At 30.1% G+C, this 20,274-nt stretch overlaps 1 protein-coding gene across 2 annotated transcripts in view; it reads left to right on the top strand.

Moving 5' to 3' along the window:
• Positions 1 to 1,109: 1,109 nt before the first annotated feature.
• The window catches only part of LOC106677430 (FYVE, RhoGEF and PH domain-containing protein 6), a 27,845-nt gene continuing 8,680 nt past the window's right edge, over positions 1,110 to 20,274 (top strand). The window contains exons 1-8 of one of the 2 annotated variants that reach the window (XM_067046610.1): positions 1,110 to 1,312; positions 1,780 to 1,960; positions 5,054 to 5,173; positions 7,165 to 7,239; positions 8,812 to 9,593; positions 12,514 to 12,651; positions 14,840 to 15,009; positions 15,954 to 16,092. In XM_067046610.1, coding sequence (XP_066902711.1) covers positions 7,206 to 7,239; positions 8,812 to 9,593; positions 12,514 to 12,651; positions 14,840 to 15,009; positions 15,954 to 16,092 — 1,263 coding nt within the window. In that variant the 5' untranslated portion in view covers positions 1,110 to 1,312; positions 1,780 to 1,960; positions 5,054 to 5,173; positions 7,165 to 7,205. The remainder of the gene's footprint in view (positions 1,313 to 1,779; positions 1,961 to 5,053; positions 5,174 to 7,164; positions 7,240 to 8,811; positions 9,594 to 12,513; positions 12,652 to 14,839; positions 15,010 to 15,953; positions 16,093 to 20,274) is intronic. The other variant, XM_014415358.3, reaches the window with a different exon arrangement.

The raw sequence follows: 20,274 nt of genomic DNA, 5'->3' as shown, positions 1-20,274 counted from the left end.
CGGTGAGGGGTCAAATTTTGATTTCGAGGGACCACCACAAAAAATAAAAGTCGACTCCCCAGTCCTGATTCGAATTGCCGCCGCCGCAGTTTTCAGGTTGGAAAGAGCTGCACTTCAACTCCCTGAGCTACAGATGGCCCTAGGTCTTTGCAACCTGGGAACTGCAGCGGCACCGGTTCGAATACTGCCTAGGGTCGACTTTTATTTCCGTGGTGGTAACAAGAAATGAAAACTTGATCTCCAGGGTGGTACACTGTAGATAACCACTATTCACAACTTACGTTTTGCTATTCGTTGGCGAATGTGTGAAAGAGGTATTTGTTTCATGTTATCAGGGAACAAATTCCTTTTGTTACGAGTTATCAAGTAGAAAATCCTCTTTTTTTGGTGCTATCAGAGAGCAAAATCCTTTCATTTCTTATTGATAAGTTTTTTCAAATGGACATATTCAAAAACAAAAAAAAATCATAACCCGATTATCTGTCTTAAGCAACAGTTTGTAGCAGTTGGCCATCTGCTCGTAGTTCGTCTCACAACTTCGAAGTTGCGTGCAGACAAACCTCATCGCCCTCGTGAAGTTGAAGAAATTGTTTTTATGGTATATAACAATATTATTTTCCCATTATATCACTACTACAGCAAAACAGCGCTATGTATATGCAGCTTATGATTTACGTACACGTTCCACTTATGTCCTGCTACGATGTACATGTCAAACAACGGTATCTCGTCTCAACTTTCCTTAATCCATAGATTTTTTTTTTTTTTTTATTGCCTAATATTACATTCTGTCACATTTTAAGACAAGGTTAGTATGGATCATTGAACTCATTCACACCATAGTTATCCATAGATGACGAGTTTTACTTTTTTTTATTCATTAAAAGTTTTTTTTATCGACATTTAAGAGAATTCACTTTTAATTACTTATTCTAATATAGTGTCGTTGCTCTTTCAATGAAACATAGACACAGATAATTATCGTAGCAACAACATAACAGTCGGTTACTAATAGATGATCGATCGCTTCGTCTTTACAAACTTTGCTGAAATGGTTCTTAGTCCCGGAACCTCTTTGAATCGAATTTCTGTCAAGGTTACTTTGTTTTCCTGTGTTGTTGACTAATAGAATAACCTGATCCATAATATTATCAGTGTTCTTCCTATCAATTTTTATTTTCTTAGTATTGAAATCGTAATATTGATGTTATTGGTGTGTTTGAATGTTTCCCAGCTATAAATAGTGATTTTTGAATTTTTGAACTGGATTTCAAATTATATTTGGGGATGGAAATCCTCTCAATTTTTTTATGTAAGTTTGTAACTGTCAATTTCATTGCCTGGGGATCATTTTTAAAAATTGATTCCTGACCTACAGACATTTGCTTACATTATTATTTCTATTAATAAAGCTGAAACACATAAACCTCTTTTACCTTTTTGTTATTCCTCTGCATGCTCTTATTATATAAATACTATTTGACCTTTGCTTTGTGAAAATGTTTATATTGGCAGATACACTTATATAAACATGACACAGTGTGAATGATTGAAGTTATTACCTAGTTTTAGTTCTTTGTCCCCAATATAACTAAATCAATTTAATCTTGTGTGCTACATTAATGGCAGTGTGTTTACCTATCACTCCCTTCTTGAAGAATTAATCTTTGAGGATTATGTTATTTAGCTTGATTTTTTAATTTTTAAAAATCAATTTTGAATAAATACTTTTGAATTAACATTGCTCATAATATTGAATAAATGAGTATTTTATTGTAGAATATCAGTTCTGAAGTACAATTCCAATGCGGCAGGTGGTTGGCATGTACTGTTTTAAAAATAAATATTCTAGTGAGTTATAACCTCCATTATTATTATTACTGTTTAAATTGGATCAGAAGTATTTTACCCTTGCTCAGTGGGAAACAAGCTTAACTGACACTTCAGTTGAGGTCAGAGCGTAAGTTTTCATATATACATGCTATTTTATGGTATTGGGTTGTAACTGACAACAGCTCAGTGTTGGAATAGTTCTTTGGAACTAATCTCTATATTAGTGTTGCATTTAACCTGTAAAACTGAAAATTAAAATAGATAATACAGTTTTGCTATTATCAGGCCTAAGTGTTCTTTTAAAATTAATTATAGATACATTTTTGAGGGTTTAATTTATTTTATTTAATTTAAGATATAAAATCCATATGATTTTTACTGAGATAATATAATGAAACTATACTAGCTCAGCTTTTATGAAAGTACATAGTCTCGATTATAGGCAATCTTTGCCTTCAAGCACTTCAGATATAAAATGTGGGTTTCCTTTGGTCATGGTAGTATGGCAACCTTCATATTACCTTTACTATAATTTTCTTTTGCTCCCTTATTTGTGTTTGCTAATGATGGTAAGTTGCTAACTAAATAAAAAGTTATTTAAATATACTTAAAAACATGGGTTTTTCAATTAAAAATTCATTTTTACTATTTATTTCTAGTCCTGATTTATTTTTGTACAGAATCTCTTACTTTTTCCTGTTTTACTTCTCATAAAGTCAGCTAAAGTCCTAAAACTCCTTTGTTCCACAGTTCTGCCTATTTTTCACGTTTTGCTGATGTTCATTAGTGATCTCAGAGTTTTTATAATCCAAAAGTGGGATTCTTATTTCAACTTTTTGACTTTATATTTTATCTCATATTGAAAGAATTTAGCTTTAACACTAAGGGACTCCATTCATGGCTCAATTTGATTTCTTGAACAGTGGAATTTTTTTCTCTGTAGAAATGGATCCTTCTTCCTTTGTTTTCATATCACCACCATATGCATTCATTTTATTGTTGCTACCCTCGGCCATATGAAGCTATATTAATGTGAACTGTCTGTCTAAATTAATGTTATTCCGCATATTATTTCATCAAAAGGATATTGTTAAGTAGATGAAAGCTGTATACTTCCACTTGTGCCAACTCAAAAGATAAACAAATCCCAAAAGGTTTGACTTAGACCTGGGATGGTCTTTCATATCTAATACCTAACCTAGATTAGTATTAGATATGACTGGACAGGCTGACACCTTAGTTTAAGTATTCCATTACTAAGTAAGGCTGCTCATTAGTTGAGGACTGACTGATACATTTAAGACTTTCTGCAGGTAATACAAAGTGGGTATTTAGTAGCTATTAGTGCACCTGTTACGACCCAGCAAAAATCAAAGGAAAAATTCCAAAAATTGTAGATATTAGGAGGAGTTAACATGTATAGTGCCTACGGATACCCCCTATACATATAGATAAGACAAGGGTTTTAAAAAGTCTATTTGCAATTCTCAAAGAACTGGATGAATAGGACATGATTAAATTGGCATAGTTTAAAAGTGGGAAGAATTCTTGAATCTTGCTAAAATTTCAGAGGCTCACAAATGGAATAACATTTCTAGTGGTTTGGTTTGAGTATGGCACAGCAAGAAAAATAAATCTGATTGATGTCTGTGAGTGTGATTGAGAATTTGATCTTACTTTCTCTTGAGGTATATTGTCCGCAATAGGATTCAGTATGTTGTTAGATTAAAGATACCAGAAAGTAATACAATTGGAAGGATAGAGGCTTGTCAACTCTACGTGAAACTAGACAATGGAACTATCCTTCAGTATCCAGAAAATAAATTATACAAAGTATTATATCAATCCTTTGTATCCTTGATAAATCAAAAACTGAAATTGATAACCAAATTCCATTGCTCAATGCAGATGAACAGTAATACTTAAAATGCTTAGATATGATAACTAAATATATAGATCTACTACACAATCCTCAACATTAGAATAGGCTGTTTAATATTTTAAAACATTATTATTGCCTAATTTGATCACAGCATTTAACTTTCTCTTGCTGTAGAGGTTAGTATAATCTCAAAGTTACTCAGAGCCTTACCAAATAAGGTTATTTTATATATTAAATAACCTATATATATATATATATATATATATATATATATATCAGATGTTTAGAATGTTGATTAAGTAACTAAGGACCTACAGCTAAAGCTAGTGGTAGTATTACTTAACAAGCCTAATTTTTTCCTTTGTCCCTATAATATGTCAGAAATATGATTTATTTATATTAAAAACCTGTGTCACATTGACAGAATATAACATAAGTTGTGTCAGTAATATTTAAATTTAAACAACACTTTTACAATATATTTTTCCACAGTGTATTATCCTATTAGCTTAATAGAAGGCTTTGACCCATGCTTTTCCAAAGAAGATGAGCAGATAAATATTTTATTTTTTGAAGCATTTAAGGCCTTCTAAGATTCTACCTAGGACTAGACTATTTTTATTCCTCTGGTTAGTCCCAAACAGCTCAATTTCTTCTTGACTCATTTTGTCTGTCATTTCTTTTGCTATGCTTTGCTTTAAGAAATGAAATTAGACTATATTTTAAAGTTAATTTAGCTACTAGGTTCTATGGAACTAATAGTAACAATAACTTTCATGACACTGAGGTGGAAATAATTCAATTATCCATCCGTTGTCTATTGTATATTATATGTTTGTAACTTCCATGGATCTCAGTTTTGTTTTTAACTTTCTTGATCTATGTTGTATCACTTAATTTTATAAAAATTTTGAAAGTAGATTACTTTTTCAAACACAGCTCCTTTACCATTTTTCATAAAACGTAGTAGGAATGAAAACATAATATCTCGAAAATCTGTCTAGAATAATTGAATTGTTTACAGTTTATCTACACTTGTCTAGCTAAATATTTACAAAAGTACTCTTGCTAATTAATCTAGTAATAATTGTTACTGAAATACACATTGTGCTTGGAATCAATGAGTATGACCTTGGTTTTTCAGCATTCAGTCTCAAGTCATTATTAGTTTATAACTTTGTTGAAACTTGATTTTTCAAGTAACTTCTTTGAAATTGAATTGCTTATTGAAATCTCAGATGGTGATTACTGATTAGAGTAATTCAAATTTTATTTTGTTATTTCTGTTTTACAATAATCAAATTATTAAATATCACTTCTTTATTTTTCTCTTTGCAGCTAATGATCACTACGAATGCTGACACACAGAGATTAAAGACACATATGAAAAGACGAATACTGTTCAGTATTATGTACAGCTGCCAAGGAAATGGAATAGTTGACAGGTGTCATTTGCGGGTAATGGATATTTTAATTATTAATGAAACTAGGAATATTTTATAATATAATTTTCATTGTGTAATTAAACTGATAATGTATGTGTATAATCAAAAATATCATGATAAAACTTAATGTATTGATTTTTTTAATATTGTAAGATAACATAACTTCTGGGCTCTGTTTCATTATAAAGTACAAACTAATACTATTAGTCTTGTAGATTTAACTTAATTCAATTACACAGACTTGTACAATAGTAACTTGTTCTTCAGTATTTTTTAATTCCTGTAATACCACTAATAGTCATCCCTATCCTGAAAAAAATATGTATTAGTATTATTACCACACTAGTTTCTACATTTGTACTATGAACTAATACTATTAGCTTTCATTATGAAACAGGGTCCTGGTCTTTACTTCTAGGAATAATTTATATTATTTTATGTTGGAGTAATTAGTTTGGGTGCCATCATGCAAATAGTCATTTTGTTTTTACTTGTATCAAGTTTTTAAATGAAACATGTTATTGATGAACTAAATTAGACTCTTATATCATTCTCTACCTTTTTTTTGTTTACATAACTAATATAAAATTAGTTCAATAATGAAAAAAAATTCAATTCATATTTGAAAAACACTGTAGATTATTTAACACCATGGTTTATTGTTAAATTAATTATTAATTATATTAGAAAGTAAAAACATGTTTTGGAATTATTGTATTAACCTCCTCTATAAATTGGAAATTGGTGGCTGGTATTGTTGAATTCCTAGGTTCATCATGGAGATGACCTGTTATGATGATGCCAAATTAAAAGAAAATCAGCCCTGCAGCTTGGAATAAAAGTGGAAAGTGGACAAGCAAATTTTTTAAATTCTATTTACCTCAAAATGTAAAATCTTAAAACTTAGCGTAGATGGGGTTAAATTTTGTTACAAACTCTTAATTCTGTATATGCAATGACTCAATGTATCCCCTAGTACACTCCTATAAAATAAATGGAAAGGTTTTCTGAAAATTGAAGGGGAAATTCAGAAAAAACAATTCAAACAAAACAACTACTTACAAACATTGCCTAGAATGAATGTTTTGCCTAATAATGTATGTAAAGTAAATAGCATAAATTTTCTCAGTTATTTTGTTATTAAACGACTATATACTTATGTAAATGAAACACACACATACACACATATATATAAAACATAGTTTTTATTTAATATAATAAAATCGTTAATGTTCTAATATATTCAGTGAATAACAGTAGTGAGCATGCACTTCTTCCAAATAAATAACCCACAAATTTAGTTCTGTATTCGTGAGTTTAAAAATACAAATGGAAATGTTCATGTCCCGAGTGGAGGGATTCAAGTACATTAAATTTGTACCTTGTTGGTCAGGAACTTAATAAAATTAGAATTATCCTTTCAGATGTGTTTAGCCCTGGAGGGGAGTCTGTTAAGAGAAATTGCACTATTTAAGGGGTTTTCAGGTAGAAGTTGGGTTGGGGTGTGGTCAGGAAGAAAAACACAGATTTATTTATTTGTAAGCTCTATCTACTAACCAGCCAAAGCCCAATAACAGGTTGTAAAGCAAATTATAAAGATAAGTAAAAAGTTATTTTACAGATATTTAATTGATATAGTTATTTTGTACCAAAATTTTGGCCTAACTTTTATTTACTTTCAATGATGACAGCTTAGGCCAAATAAGTTTATTCTTATCCATTTATTATTTCCTGACCACTCCCCTCTCCTGTCCCCCAACCAACCAGTTAGAATGTGTATAGAATTTGTTATTTTACAGCCACCTATACCTCCACCATTACTAAGATTTTTCTTTTTTGCTTATTTACCTACCTATAAGACATCATTGTTGTTGAGATAGATCACTAAATACTTTATGCATGTTCATATCATAAATGTCTACCTCAAGATTTTTATTTATTGCTTTCTTATGTTTTAAGCATTTTTTGTGAATATGCCATTTTTCATACCCATTCTGTTTATAGATCAGTATGGATAGCAGTAGTAGATATCATTATTTTTGACAATGAGGATGGGTGATCATCAAAAGGAGAGAAAAGGTTTGTAAATCTATTCGAATTTTGTTACCTTAGTGCTTTATATTTTTGTAAACTGAAGATAAATGACACTATATCATATTTAAATTAAAAATTTTATTTACTTTTTAATAAATTTATCTTCTTTATTTCTTTATAAATCTATCTTCTTTTAGGGTTCTTGGAGCCCTCCTTGGGTCCACCCAGCCTCTTAAATTGGGTATCCTTAATTGGGTAAAAATCTGGCGGTCGAGCGTGATTCTGACCAAATCACCTCCTTGCTCAACCGTTGGTCTAGTAACAGTACTTCTTTACAAAGTACTGAACCCCTGACCCTTCATGGGTTGCAGCAGTACAGATTTAATTTATAAATTTATCTATGATGTAGGATCGATAAATAAAGCAACTCTATCGTCTAACACTTGTCAGGCTGCAATCAGCCACTGGTACTCCAGTTTGGGGGAACATTCAAAATTAATTCTCAGTCAGTATTCCATATTCAGCACACAAAATATACCCTATCATCTACTGATAAAGATGATCAACAGCCCACACCCTAGTATCACCTTCCCTAGGTAGGTGTCCTACTATTAGATCACTCTGAGGAGGTTTCCCTTCACCTGAATTGGGGGTAGTAGACTTATTATCAGCTTTCCTTAAAATTTTTCAATTAAGACCTCCTATCAGAAGATAAAAACCAGACTGATAAAAGGTAAAAACAAAGGAATTGAAAAGAACAAATCTTATGGATTGTGTGTAAGATGATTGCCTGGTGGAAAGTGCCTAAGAGGAAGACCACACCTGGGCTGGCTGGAGAAAATTGGGACCGTAAAAAATGGAAGTTGATTGTTGAAAAGACCCCTGTTGAGCTAAATAATAATAAGTTAATCGCTTAAAACATTCTTATATTTCTGGTTTATTATTATACAGTCAGGGATGTATAAGAGTGTCTGGAGTGAGACTTATTTCTCAGATCATCTTGTTACTTGTCAACTTGGTGTACTATACCTCAATAATGTATTTTCAGGCTCATTTGTACATTGTTAGGGTTCTGAAAAAAGTTTGAAAATATCTTTTCTAAAGTCTTTCAGTATTTTCTAACTTATTTTGGTGCGAAGAAACTACTGTTATCCCTATTTTTTAAACATTTTCTTTTTTAGATTTAATAATACTAATGAATTTTAGATTTATATCACATCAGTTAGATTAATGAATATTATAAAAAAAAATATCAGTTTTTAAGTACTAGTTATCTACTTCTCTCACCTATTTTTTTTTCTACAACAAAAATTTTTGTTTTAAGGTAGTGGTTATTAGTATTATTAGTTAAAAAAGAAGTTGAATGCATTGTATAAAAATTGCTTAGGTACAACAAAAAGTCTTAACAATTTAGGAACATACATCATTATCTGCTTGAAAACTAATTTCTATGAAAGTAATCTCGATGGTTTAAACTTGATTTATAGAATGTTTAGTAGTAAATCTGTGGTTGGTTAGTAGTAACTCTTAATTGTGTATTTTAGTTTTGATATCAGTTTACCTGTATATTTTAAGTTATGTATTAGTTATTTAGGATTTATTTACTTTGTGTTTCAGGACTGTCTCCAAAGCCACCTTTACTTCCAAAGCCTAAGTTCATCCCTCCAATTACAAAAATTAGCGAAGAATCTAAAAATGGTTCATTTAAAAATTCAACTGTAGATAGTTGTAAAGAAGATACCTCTGAAGCTGATAGTTCACTCTCATTTATTGAACTTGGAAATGATAGTAAAACTGAAAATGTTATCAGTGATAATAAGGCCTATTTAATAGCTAAAGAATTGATGACATCTGAGCAAGTATACATTGATGCTTTAAAATTAATAGTTTTTGATTTCAAAAATTATATAAACGAATGTAATATGAAAAACAATTCAGTGATAATTCCAAATAATGAGCTTGAAAAAATATTTACCACCCTTCCTCAACTTCTCCATTTAAATGAAGATTTATTAAATGATTTGGTAATTAGAATAGACAACTGGAATGAAGGAAAAGGTATAGCAGAGGTTATAGTTCGTAAAGGTCCTTTCTTGAAACTTTATACCACTTATATGAAAGATTTTGAAAATCAGTGTAATTATATGGATGAATGCTGCATTAAGTTCCCTAAATTCTCTAATGCTCTAAAAGAATATGAAAAATCTCCTATTTGTAAAAAATTAACTTTAAAGCATTATATGCTGAAACCAATTCAAAGGATACCTCATTATCGTCTGTTGTTAGAAGATTATTTAAAGCACCTTGATAAAGAAAGCTCAGAATATCGAGATACAGAAACTGCTTTGAATATAATTAGAGATGTTCTTCATCATGCTAATAGCAGTTTAAAATTAGTGGTAAGTTAATGATTTTTTTATTATTTAAGTAATTTTTATCATTTAGATTGCCTATACTGGATGTATTGATGTGGGGATGGTCGGTGGAAATTCCTCGGAAGTTCCTCTCGGCTAAGTCCAATGGACGCTGACAAACTATGAGAGCGGCCCCCAGGCTTGCTGGAGGGTTGACATAGTATTGAACACCCTACTCACAAATTTTTTAGTTCACAAAACAGTCATGGATCCTACTGAGGTAAAACGCTTAGTATCTGGAGGTAAACTAGTCCCCCGTTCGGGTCTTTGGGTGGGGACTGCTTCAGGGGGTTCATGGCGCAAATTGAAAATTAGAGATTTAATTTTAGGAACATGGAACGTAAGAAGTTTAAATTCCGCTAGTGTGTTAAAATCAGTCGCAAACGAGGTTAAGGGATACAATCTAGATATCGTGGCCGTGCAAGAAGTTTGTTGGCCAGGGAAGGACTCGTTGAAGGAAGGGAAGTACACCATTTGATATGGGGGGGGAGCAGTAATTATTTGTTAGGTACAGGATTTCTTATTAGGAATAGTTTGCTTTCCGCGTTGAGAGATGTCAAATTTTTTAGTGATAGGATATCAGTAGCAATATTTCAGGAACGTTGGTTTAAAATCGCTCTGATTAACATTCATTCTCTGACCTAAGACAATGATGAAGAGATTAAAAGCGAATTCTATGATAAATTGGAGGGAGTTTACGATAAATTAGTGCAAAGTTGTATGAAAATAATATTAGAAGATGCAAATGCAAAGATTGGAAGGGAAGAAGTATATTATCCAACGATCGGTAAAGAAAGTTTGCATGAATATAGTAACGCTAATGGAATACGACTAATAAGCTTTGCCATATTGAAAAACCTAATAATCAAAAGTACTACATTCAAACATAAGGATATTCACAAATATTCCTGGACATCGCCAGATTCACAAATGCGTAATGTCTTAGTACAACATAGATGGCAAATAGTATAATTAATGTGAGATCCTATCGAGGGGGCAGTAGGTGGTTCAGATCACAAATAATAATAGATAAAAATAATAATATATTATTTAGGTCGGGTTTAAAATAAGGTGATTCTTTATCACCTAACTTATTTAATCTAGCACTAGAATACGTCATTAAAAGTGTGATGAATATCGAAAAGGGTTTAACTTTGGGTGGTAAAATACCGGTGCTTGGGTAAACAGATGATTTGGTATTATTGGGTGATGAAAAAGAATCTATAGAACTAAATACAACCACGCTATTAAACTCCAGCAAGGAACTAGGTCTTGAAATAAATAGAGACAAAACAAACTACATGGTTAGCAGTAGAAATGCGAGCAATTACGGTGATATAGATATAGGAGGAAATATGTTTGAACAGGTAGATAGGTTTAAGTATTTAGGTTCTACGTTAACTAGAAAAAATGAAATTGATGAGGAACTAAAAGCTAGGTTGAAGGCGGGAAATGCATGTTATTTTTCAATTTCGAAACTGCTTAGCTCGCGCCTTCCATTGAAAAACTTAAAAATTAGAATTTACAAAACCATTATCCTTCCCACTGTTCTTTATCAATGTGAGACGTGGCCTCTTACACTAAGGGATGAACAGCGTCTTAAGGTTTTTCGAAAATAAAGTATTAGGCAAAATCTTCAGACTGAAAATGGATGAATTAACGGGAGAATTCAGAAGATTACACAACGCTGAATTAAGGACTTACACCCCTTAAATATAATTCAAGCTATAGCATTGCGGCGTGTAATATGGGCATGTAAGGTTGTAGGGCTTAGTAACGAGCGGATCCCTAAAATGTTAATAAACATTGAACCAACGGGTAAACGTCCAAGTGGTAGACCGAAACATAGATGGGATGATTGCGTTAAAACTGATTTAGTGGAATTGGGTTTGGAGGGGCATCACTGGAAGGATGTATGCAGAGAGTGTTTGGTGGTATCGGGATTGAACCTTTGGGTTCGTTAAGCCTTCGTTATTATTATACTGGATGTATTATAGCCAAAATTAAGTTATGTTATAGCTTTTAGCTGTAACATAATGATAGCGTTTGGATCCATTTTGTGTGTTGCCTTCTCTCCGACATACTTTCTTATAGGCATGTTCTAAGGTACATTCAGATTAGGTAGGGAGAATGTTCTTTCATGCTTTGTCACTGTACATGACTTTCTACCAATGTCACATTCCTGTGGTATTTATTTCCTACAGTGTGTAATAGTTGGAAGTTCTTGAATTAACCCTCTATATGTACTGTCAATTTGGTGAATCTGCAATAGCTGTAGCATTACTACAGCCCCTGTTTAAGTATTGGATTGAATTTCCTATAGGCTGGAATAATGCTTTTTTTGTGTGAAATATTTTAAAAAATTTGCAAATTTCATAAGATAATAAATGAAATTAGAAAAAGTTGAATAATGTTGTGTTCCTTATTGGGAAATGATTCACAGTGTTTACCTTCTGATCTTTTCAATGGACCGATAGAGCAGGGTCAACTGTTCATTGAATTTTATATATAGATGTGTTTTTCTTTAAAAAATAACTGGCCAATATTGGCCAGATATTGGCTTGTATAGTTAACATTGCTACTACAGTGACTCAGTCAAAAAACGCAATAAGGCTGTTGTCATAAATTTGTAAAACTGTAGATCGAAGTTGTATGAACTTATAAAACCCTCCTTCATTAGCTATTATTAAGATAAATTAAGCTATTGAATCGTTACCATTAGATAATATTATGTCTCTAAGTTTGATGTATGAATGATCTATTTGTTTAATTTTATTTTTGATGAAATATGATTCTTTAGTTCTTAAAACAAATGCCTCAAAATTGTCTTTACTTGTTTGATAAATGTCTTTGAAAATTCAATTTTTATTTCAACTGTATTAATTTTTATTTTACTTATATTTAGGAAAATTTTTACAAATTGTATCAAATCCAGACAGCTCTTGGCAATTATGAAATAATAAAACCAGGAAGACTTTTTATAAAAGAAGGAGAATTAAAAAAACTAAGCAGAAAAGAAACCCAAGGACGTTTTATTATTCTGGTGAGTTTTAAGCAATATTAGTATTTATTTATTTACATACCTTTATGTTTTTCCCTTATTTTATTTTACTTTAATGGATTAAAAAGTGTGCTGTATCATATTTTTACAATCCATTTCTACTTATAAATCCTAATATTTGTATTAATCTACCACAGTTTAATGTTATCCATTTCTCATGTTCTTGAACCTATGATTATTGTGTTTTGCTTTAGTAGTTTTTGGCATCAAGTGAATGGGTATTTGTCTGATTTTGAAAATAAATCTATATTTCTTTCTAATACTTTATCTGCTGCTGTCCTATGATTATTTTTTTTTTTCACGAGCAATAAAAATCTTGTTTCCATTTTAAAAAAATTGATTTTGAAGAAGTTTCTGTTTTAGTACTGGTTAAATTTTATTTGGTTAGCAGGAGTGCAATAATATATGTATTAACTATTATCTAAATTCCATCTATCATGTGGTGAATCCTGCTGGGTGACTAATCCTTATGTCATATTTTTTTTGTGTTAAATGTTGTATAAAAAAACTTTTTTCTTTCTATTTTTTTTAAGAAATGACTTATACCTTAGTGATAATTTAATCTTGCGAGTTTACTTCTGTAAATGTTGGAAATCAGTGTCTAGTTAGTTAAGCATATCTTATATTGTAGGTAATGTGTTCTCTGCTTTACATTGCTGAGTTATGATATCCATCTCATGATGGATCTTCAAGTTGACAATTGGAACAGAAGAATAATATTTCAAAATGAATAGAATAGTCATTTTATGCATTTTGTAAAAAAAAAATACTTGTTACATTATTCGCAGGTGTGTACTATATTAAACTTATAGCTTTGACTGCTTCTAAAAATTATCCCTCTTTGGCTAGTTTGATGCCCTATATATCAAAAATATCACATTTATTCAATTATAATTCCTTTTGTGATGCCCTTTAAGTTTCAATGCCTGGAATAATTATACTTTCATGAAAAACTTTTTAAGACTAGGCACTAACTTCATTTTTCTGTACAATTTAACAGCTTCATTGTTAAAATTATTTTATTCTCATAAAGTTTAAATATATTATTTATAGGTGTACAAGTTAAACATGGCCCTTCTGGGTTGGACCAGATGGACGTGTGCGGGGTAGGTTTTTCTCTGAACATTGCTGGTTAGTCCCCACTAGAGTTGTACATAATTCTATTTGTGAATAGGAATACTGAATGTATTCGCAAGGATAATTCCCTTCAAGTATGAATGGGTCAATTTCCAAATTTGGTGCTATTTAGTTTAAAATTTAAGTCGATTTTTGATTCTTTTTATTTTTATTACCTTCAGGCAATGCTCCTTGGTAATTTTCCGAAGCAGGTATGCAATTAATATCATAGTTTTCGTGGTATCGATTTATAAAAAAAGTTTGTTTCTAGAGAATGACATATTGGACTAGGGAGTGATAAAACAAAGGACTTACAGTATTTCAACACTGTATTGAAATACTGATGTATTCGCATAACCTTACGAATATTCTTATTTGCAAATTTGTATTGTATCCATTGATGGAGAAATTCTCCCCTTCTGGAATATATTAACTATTACCATAGTTTTTCTAACTATGGAGCATAATGTGTCTTAACAATATGCACTATATAAATAGAATTTGTATATCTGAGTTAATTGAATCCAACATGAGGTTATCAATCTTTCTGGCCACATCCTAAAGATCTATGATTTAATCCAAATCATGATTAAGTTGTGCACCTGTAAATTAATTGTATACTTGCTATTAACATATACCTATTATATAATATCAACTTTTGCTTGCATTGAAACTATTTTTATGAGAAGTTTTTCTTTATGCAGTTGAAATAAACAATAATTTGCTTAATAGCTTATTAATCATAAAAATAACTATGCTTTATAAATGTCATTTTTAAGTTCTTTGAACTTAAAAAAAAAATATTTGATTTCATTATCAAAATTGTTGTGAAAAATAATTTCAAAATTTGACTTATTTTAATTACCCATTTATACCATTTAAATTACCACTATGCTATAAATTGTTTAATCTGGGCTTTTCAACAACCAAAACTGTGGATCTCTATTTTATTTGAGACCTAGGAAGTTAATGGATTGTTGTTACTCCCTTCCATTGTTTTATTTTAACATAATTACATGAGTTAACATCTGTTATAATTTAGTATTTGTTTCAGTTAAGTGATTGTTTGCTCTATACAATTTATACCACTTCAGTGACTGGACTTAAGGTCAAATATGAGCTTCCTTTATCTGGCATGAAAGTCCAAACTCACAATGATACCCAAGGAGTTTTCAAGGAGTTTAGTATCATCACAAACACCAGAAGTTTCACCCTTAGAGCAAAGTATGTTTATTTTATATATATATATATGTATATATAGTTGACCGTAAAACTTAAATATATAAGATGGTCAGGGTTGCTGTCAAAAAAAGAACAAATAGTTTATGACTATTTAATGTCCAAATTAATAGGACATTAAATAGTTGTAAACTAGTTGTTCTTTTTTTGACCGTAACCCTGACCATCTTATATTTAAGTATGTTTATGTTTTATTTATATGGCATATTTATGTGTTTATTTTATTATCTATATTTTAATTATTCTATTTAATGATAATCTTAAGTTTAATATGAAAATTAGGATGATTTTCATATATACATGGAGACATTATAATTAATGTTATTCACAATAAATTATTATTTGTTTTCTAATGTGATAATGTTTTTAGATTTAATATTAATTAAACCACATATAGAAAAATGTAATTATTATAAAATTAATTAATTTTTTAAATTATAACACAAATATCAATTAAATAGGCTCTCCAATCAAAATATGGTGTGTATTTACTATTACATTTCCAATACACCATTTCCATTGCAGTATTTATTAATGTTGCACCCAGTAATTTTCAAATTATTATCAATATAGAAGATATTAAACATATGCTGATTAGAATTATCCCTAAAATTTATCTGTAGGATTCAATAGGAGTAAATGACTAAGTATTGAAATATTAATTGATGATAAATAATAATTTTACTTTATTAGTATGATTATTACTTTATTAGTATGATTATTACTTTATAATCTTGCTTGCAATACTCTCATATGGGGAGGTATATTTTTAATATAAGTCATTGAAATAAATTTCTTTAATAATTGTATTAGGCTTATAATAACAAAAAAAGATAACTTCATCGTTATCAGTATGGAGTTAGTGTAGTTTTTGTTAGTATATGTCTCATATGTTTTTATTGTTAATTATTACTTTGTAATATTTTTAGAAATAGTATAGAAGGTGAAGAATGGGTGAATGCTTTAACAACAGCAATAAAGGAGAATAATTCTAGACAGCTTTCATTTTTGAATAAAACCTGTAATGTTGGTAGCGAAAATTTTGAATCTCTGAAACTTGGAAGACAGGTAATTTATTGAAATATTTATATAATGTTTATCATTGATGTTGAGAAATTATTTTTTAACCAATTTCCTCTATGTGTGCGAGCTATCTACTCTCTTTAATTCTTAATCATGCTAACTGTATCAACTTTAAATATTTTATTGTAATGATTTACAATAATATTAAAAAAAAATAATAACCAAAAGCAGGTTGTTGTTAATAAAAACCAGCCTGTTGTTCATGGTACTTACTATCATTTCACCTCTTTAAGGATTGTAGTGGTTCAGACTATTTTGTTTTTTATGAGATTTATACATTAAAGTGAAGAAAATAGTTTAAAGAATAATCATTAGTTTTGTTTTACTACCTAACATCACCTACAAAATTAGTCATAAATAATAACCAAATAGGCTGCAAACTGATTCTTTGTTGTGAAGCAGGCCGTGTAAAAGAGATTTGGATTGAGGATTTATGCATACTATTTGTGGACCGTGGACCACTAACAGTATTTAGTGATTAGGGATGCAACATTGACAACAAAACATCGCCAAAAATACATCAATGTTTTTGAACATCCATTTCTGTAACATATGGTCTGTTCCAACAACGACTTCTGATTATCCAGAACTGCAATGAGCATGCACAGTATAGGATTTGGGAGGGAAAACCTCTTACTACGCATTCTCCGGAGAGTCAGAAGTGGTTTTTGGAACTTAGAATGCGACATCAACAACAAAAACATCAATGTTTTAAAATATCAATGTTCAATATTAAAATATCGATGCTTACAAAACATTGCCAAGAATACATCAATGTTTTTGAACATACTTTTCAGTGACATAAGGTTTGTCCCAACAACGACTTCTGATTATCCAGAACTGCACGGAGCATGAGCTGTATAGGGTATGGGAAGGGAAGCACACTTTGCTGTACAGTTCTGGACAGTCAGAAGTGGTTATTGGAACTAGGGATGCGACATCGACAACAAAAAACATTGATGTTTTAAAATATTGATGCTTACAAAACATTGCCAAAAATACATCAGTTTTTATTTTTAAGGCAATCCATGGTGAAGGTAATGTTTGCTTAGTTATCTACAGGTGACCAACCTATTCTAACCATGGTTGGAGGTCAAGTTTTTCATTTTTTGGGACCGCCACTTAATGAAAAAACTCAACGCCCCAAAGCCAGATTTGAATCAGCACCGCCTGCTGACCTCAGAACGATTGACTAGCGCCTAACCCCTGAGCTAAGGGCAGCCCATCGATGGTTTTTGAACATCCATTGCAGTAACATAAGACTTTTAATTTATTTTTATCCCGTTGTTAGCGTGAAGGTAGGAAGTACTTCCTCATCCCACCACATTGTTTTTAAGTTACTTTTCCATAAAAAAAAAAAAAAAAATACATTGATGTTAAAAAAACATAGGCTTCAAAACATTTATGTTGATGTCACATTCCTATTAATGACTCTTACAGCTTAGATAACTTCATTTAGTCTTAGAGGCACTAAACATATTAAGTTTTTGAGATTCTTAGGGTAAGTTGACCTACTACTCTCTTGAATGTTGGGGTGTCTTAAGTTCTTTGAGGGTTCTCAAGAAAGTCTGACGTAACAAGTTTCATTCGTCTATCCATCATATACCAGGCATATTCTATTGGGTGAGGTCTGGTCTCCTTGGTGAAAAATGCAGAAACCTCATTTCAATTCTGTTAAAGTACTGAGACGTTACTTGAGCAGTACAAATTATCGCATTATCGTGGAGTAGCAAAAAATCAATAAATGTTTCAAACTGTATCAGATATTGTATGTATATAGCTGGAAAATTTAGACATGGAATTTTATATATCAATCCAGATAAATTTTTTGTATCAATTCTGTCCTTCAATTTACTATTATAATTTTTTATTTTACAGTTGGGTCAATAACTTAAGGAGTATTCATTTACATAATAATATTTAAGATTTCTGTATATCTTCAGACAATCTCTTTATATAATTGAATTCAGAAAATTTCTTTTCAATTACTTCATTATTTACTATTTTGTTTTCTGTTTTATCTTTTGATATGGCTTGTAAGAATAGTAATTCAATATCAGATTACTGCTTGTTACTTTCTTTGTCTATTCTGTGATTATATCTTTACCTTGCCTTATCATCAGCATGTCTAATAATCTTAATTTTCTTCTATTTTCTAATTCCATTGTACACTTGGTGACTGTTTAATTCTTCTAGTAATTTATTAACATCATCTTTCTTCATTATATAAAATATATCATCATTGTATTTTAAGATTATTTTTACTTAAATTCCTAATTTTGAAAGAACATCTTTTATCAGATCATTCAGAACTAATCCTGCTGATGATACTGATAAATTTACTCCCATTGGAGCTCCAGAACACTGTATAATTCACCTTTGTACTTAAAAATGCCATTTTCACAGCACAATTTTATTCCCTCTTGAAACAATTTTTTATTTTAGTGTTTAATTTGATTTCCTCCCATTTTTTAATAATGATTTTATTTACCAATTTAAGCGGAATATTTGTAAATAATGAGACAACAACTTATCATCACCTCATCTTCTTCAATTTTAATTGTACTAAGTTTCTGTTTTGCTTCAATTACATTTATAATGTCAATTTCCTTATCCTTGTATACATTTGTGAAACTATTTTTGAAAAATTTAGATATGTTATATAAAGGTCCATTTATACCATTTGTAATTACTATTATAAATATAAATAACTGTTTATAAATACTCCTTAAGTTGTAGCCCCATCAATAAAATTTAAAAAATATAGTAAATTGAAGGACAGAATTGATACAAAAAATCAATCTGGATTGATGTATAAAATTCCATGTCTAAATTGTCCAGCTATATATATGTTTTAAAACAGGCACAAGAAATGTGAACCAACACATTAGAGAGATTCTAAACGAAATTAGTTAATGAAAAATATGGGATAAAATTTATGTTGATAATTATAATTAATCTTGATATGAATTTTAATAATAAAGGAAATAGGAAATTTAACCAAAATAAAGTTGAAATAGATAAATTATATGCCTGACCTGAGTGTGGGGAAGGTTACAAATATTATTGTGATACAGTATAATAGTGTAAATTAACTGGGATTAAAATTTTTAATGTTAATGGGAAGAATTGACAAAACAGGTAATTAGACATAAGATTGTTGATTAATAAATTAAAATGATTCCCTTATTTTTAATGTCTCATAGAGTAATATTGGACTGAAATTATTGACCTGGGCAGAATAGTCTGTATAATGATTTTTAAAATGATATGGTTGTAAATTTGTATGTAATGTATGATTATTTATTAATAATATTGTTGTTTTTTTAAAATAATGTGTATAATAAAAGCTGTTTTGTGATAAATTGTGCTTCAGGATGGCCGAATTGGCCGAAACATTGGACTTATAAAGAAATATAGATTGTTTTGAAACTTAAATTGGATAAAATGTATTTTATTTAAATTGGGATTTTATATTTCCATCTATCAGCTTCATTTCTTCAGTAAAATATTCAATATTCATGGGTCATGAGTTTTGACTAGTGAAAATAAAACTTGCTAAATTACTGAATGTGTTAGATTTAACCCAGAATAAATTTAGATTGATCCCAGATTTAGTCAGTTTGAATGGTCCCAATCCCATTCCTTTATCTTTCCTTTGAAATTTGGCATCTGATGATGTGGATTCTTTTGCTGTGAAGTAGACCTTAATGATTAGCAGAAAAGCTATGGCAAAGTGAAAAAGAAGTAAAAAAATAGATAAAATATTTATAAGGAGAAATTGTGTACTCTTTGGACATGTTAAACTGTTTTAAATTTTATCATTTATACTTTTTTCTTATGGAAAAATTACACATGGTATTGTTTGGTGATCCCTGTATTAATCTACTGATTTGAATTTCACATGCTGATTGTGGCCAAGAAAAGGATATTCTTTGAATGAATATATGGTTATGAGGAAGTTGCGGTCAAATGTAAATTTCTCCAAAATTAATTTCAGTTTTACAGTATTAAAAAAAAATAGGAAGACAAAGCTATTATGGACCAAAACATCATTACAGATTGGGATTTTTTTTTTAATATTTTATTTTATACCAGATCGGCCTGGTGGGCCTTACATGGTTGATATAACCGTTATATTATATATAATATAACCAGTATATTATA

Source organism: Halyomorpha halys, unplaced genomic scaffold (genome assembly GCF_000696795.3).
Source record: "Halyomorpha halys isolate HHAL.00 unplaced genomic scaffold, Hhal_1.1 Scaffold99.1, whole genome shotgun sequence".
NCBI lineage: Eukaryota > Metazoa > Arthropoda > Insecta > Hemiptera > Pentatomidae > Halyomorpha > Halyomorpha halys.
This window is presented reverse-complemented; position numbering and strand designations above follow the sequence as displayed.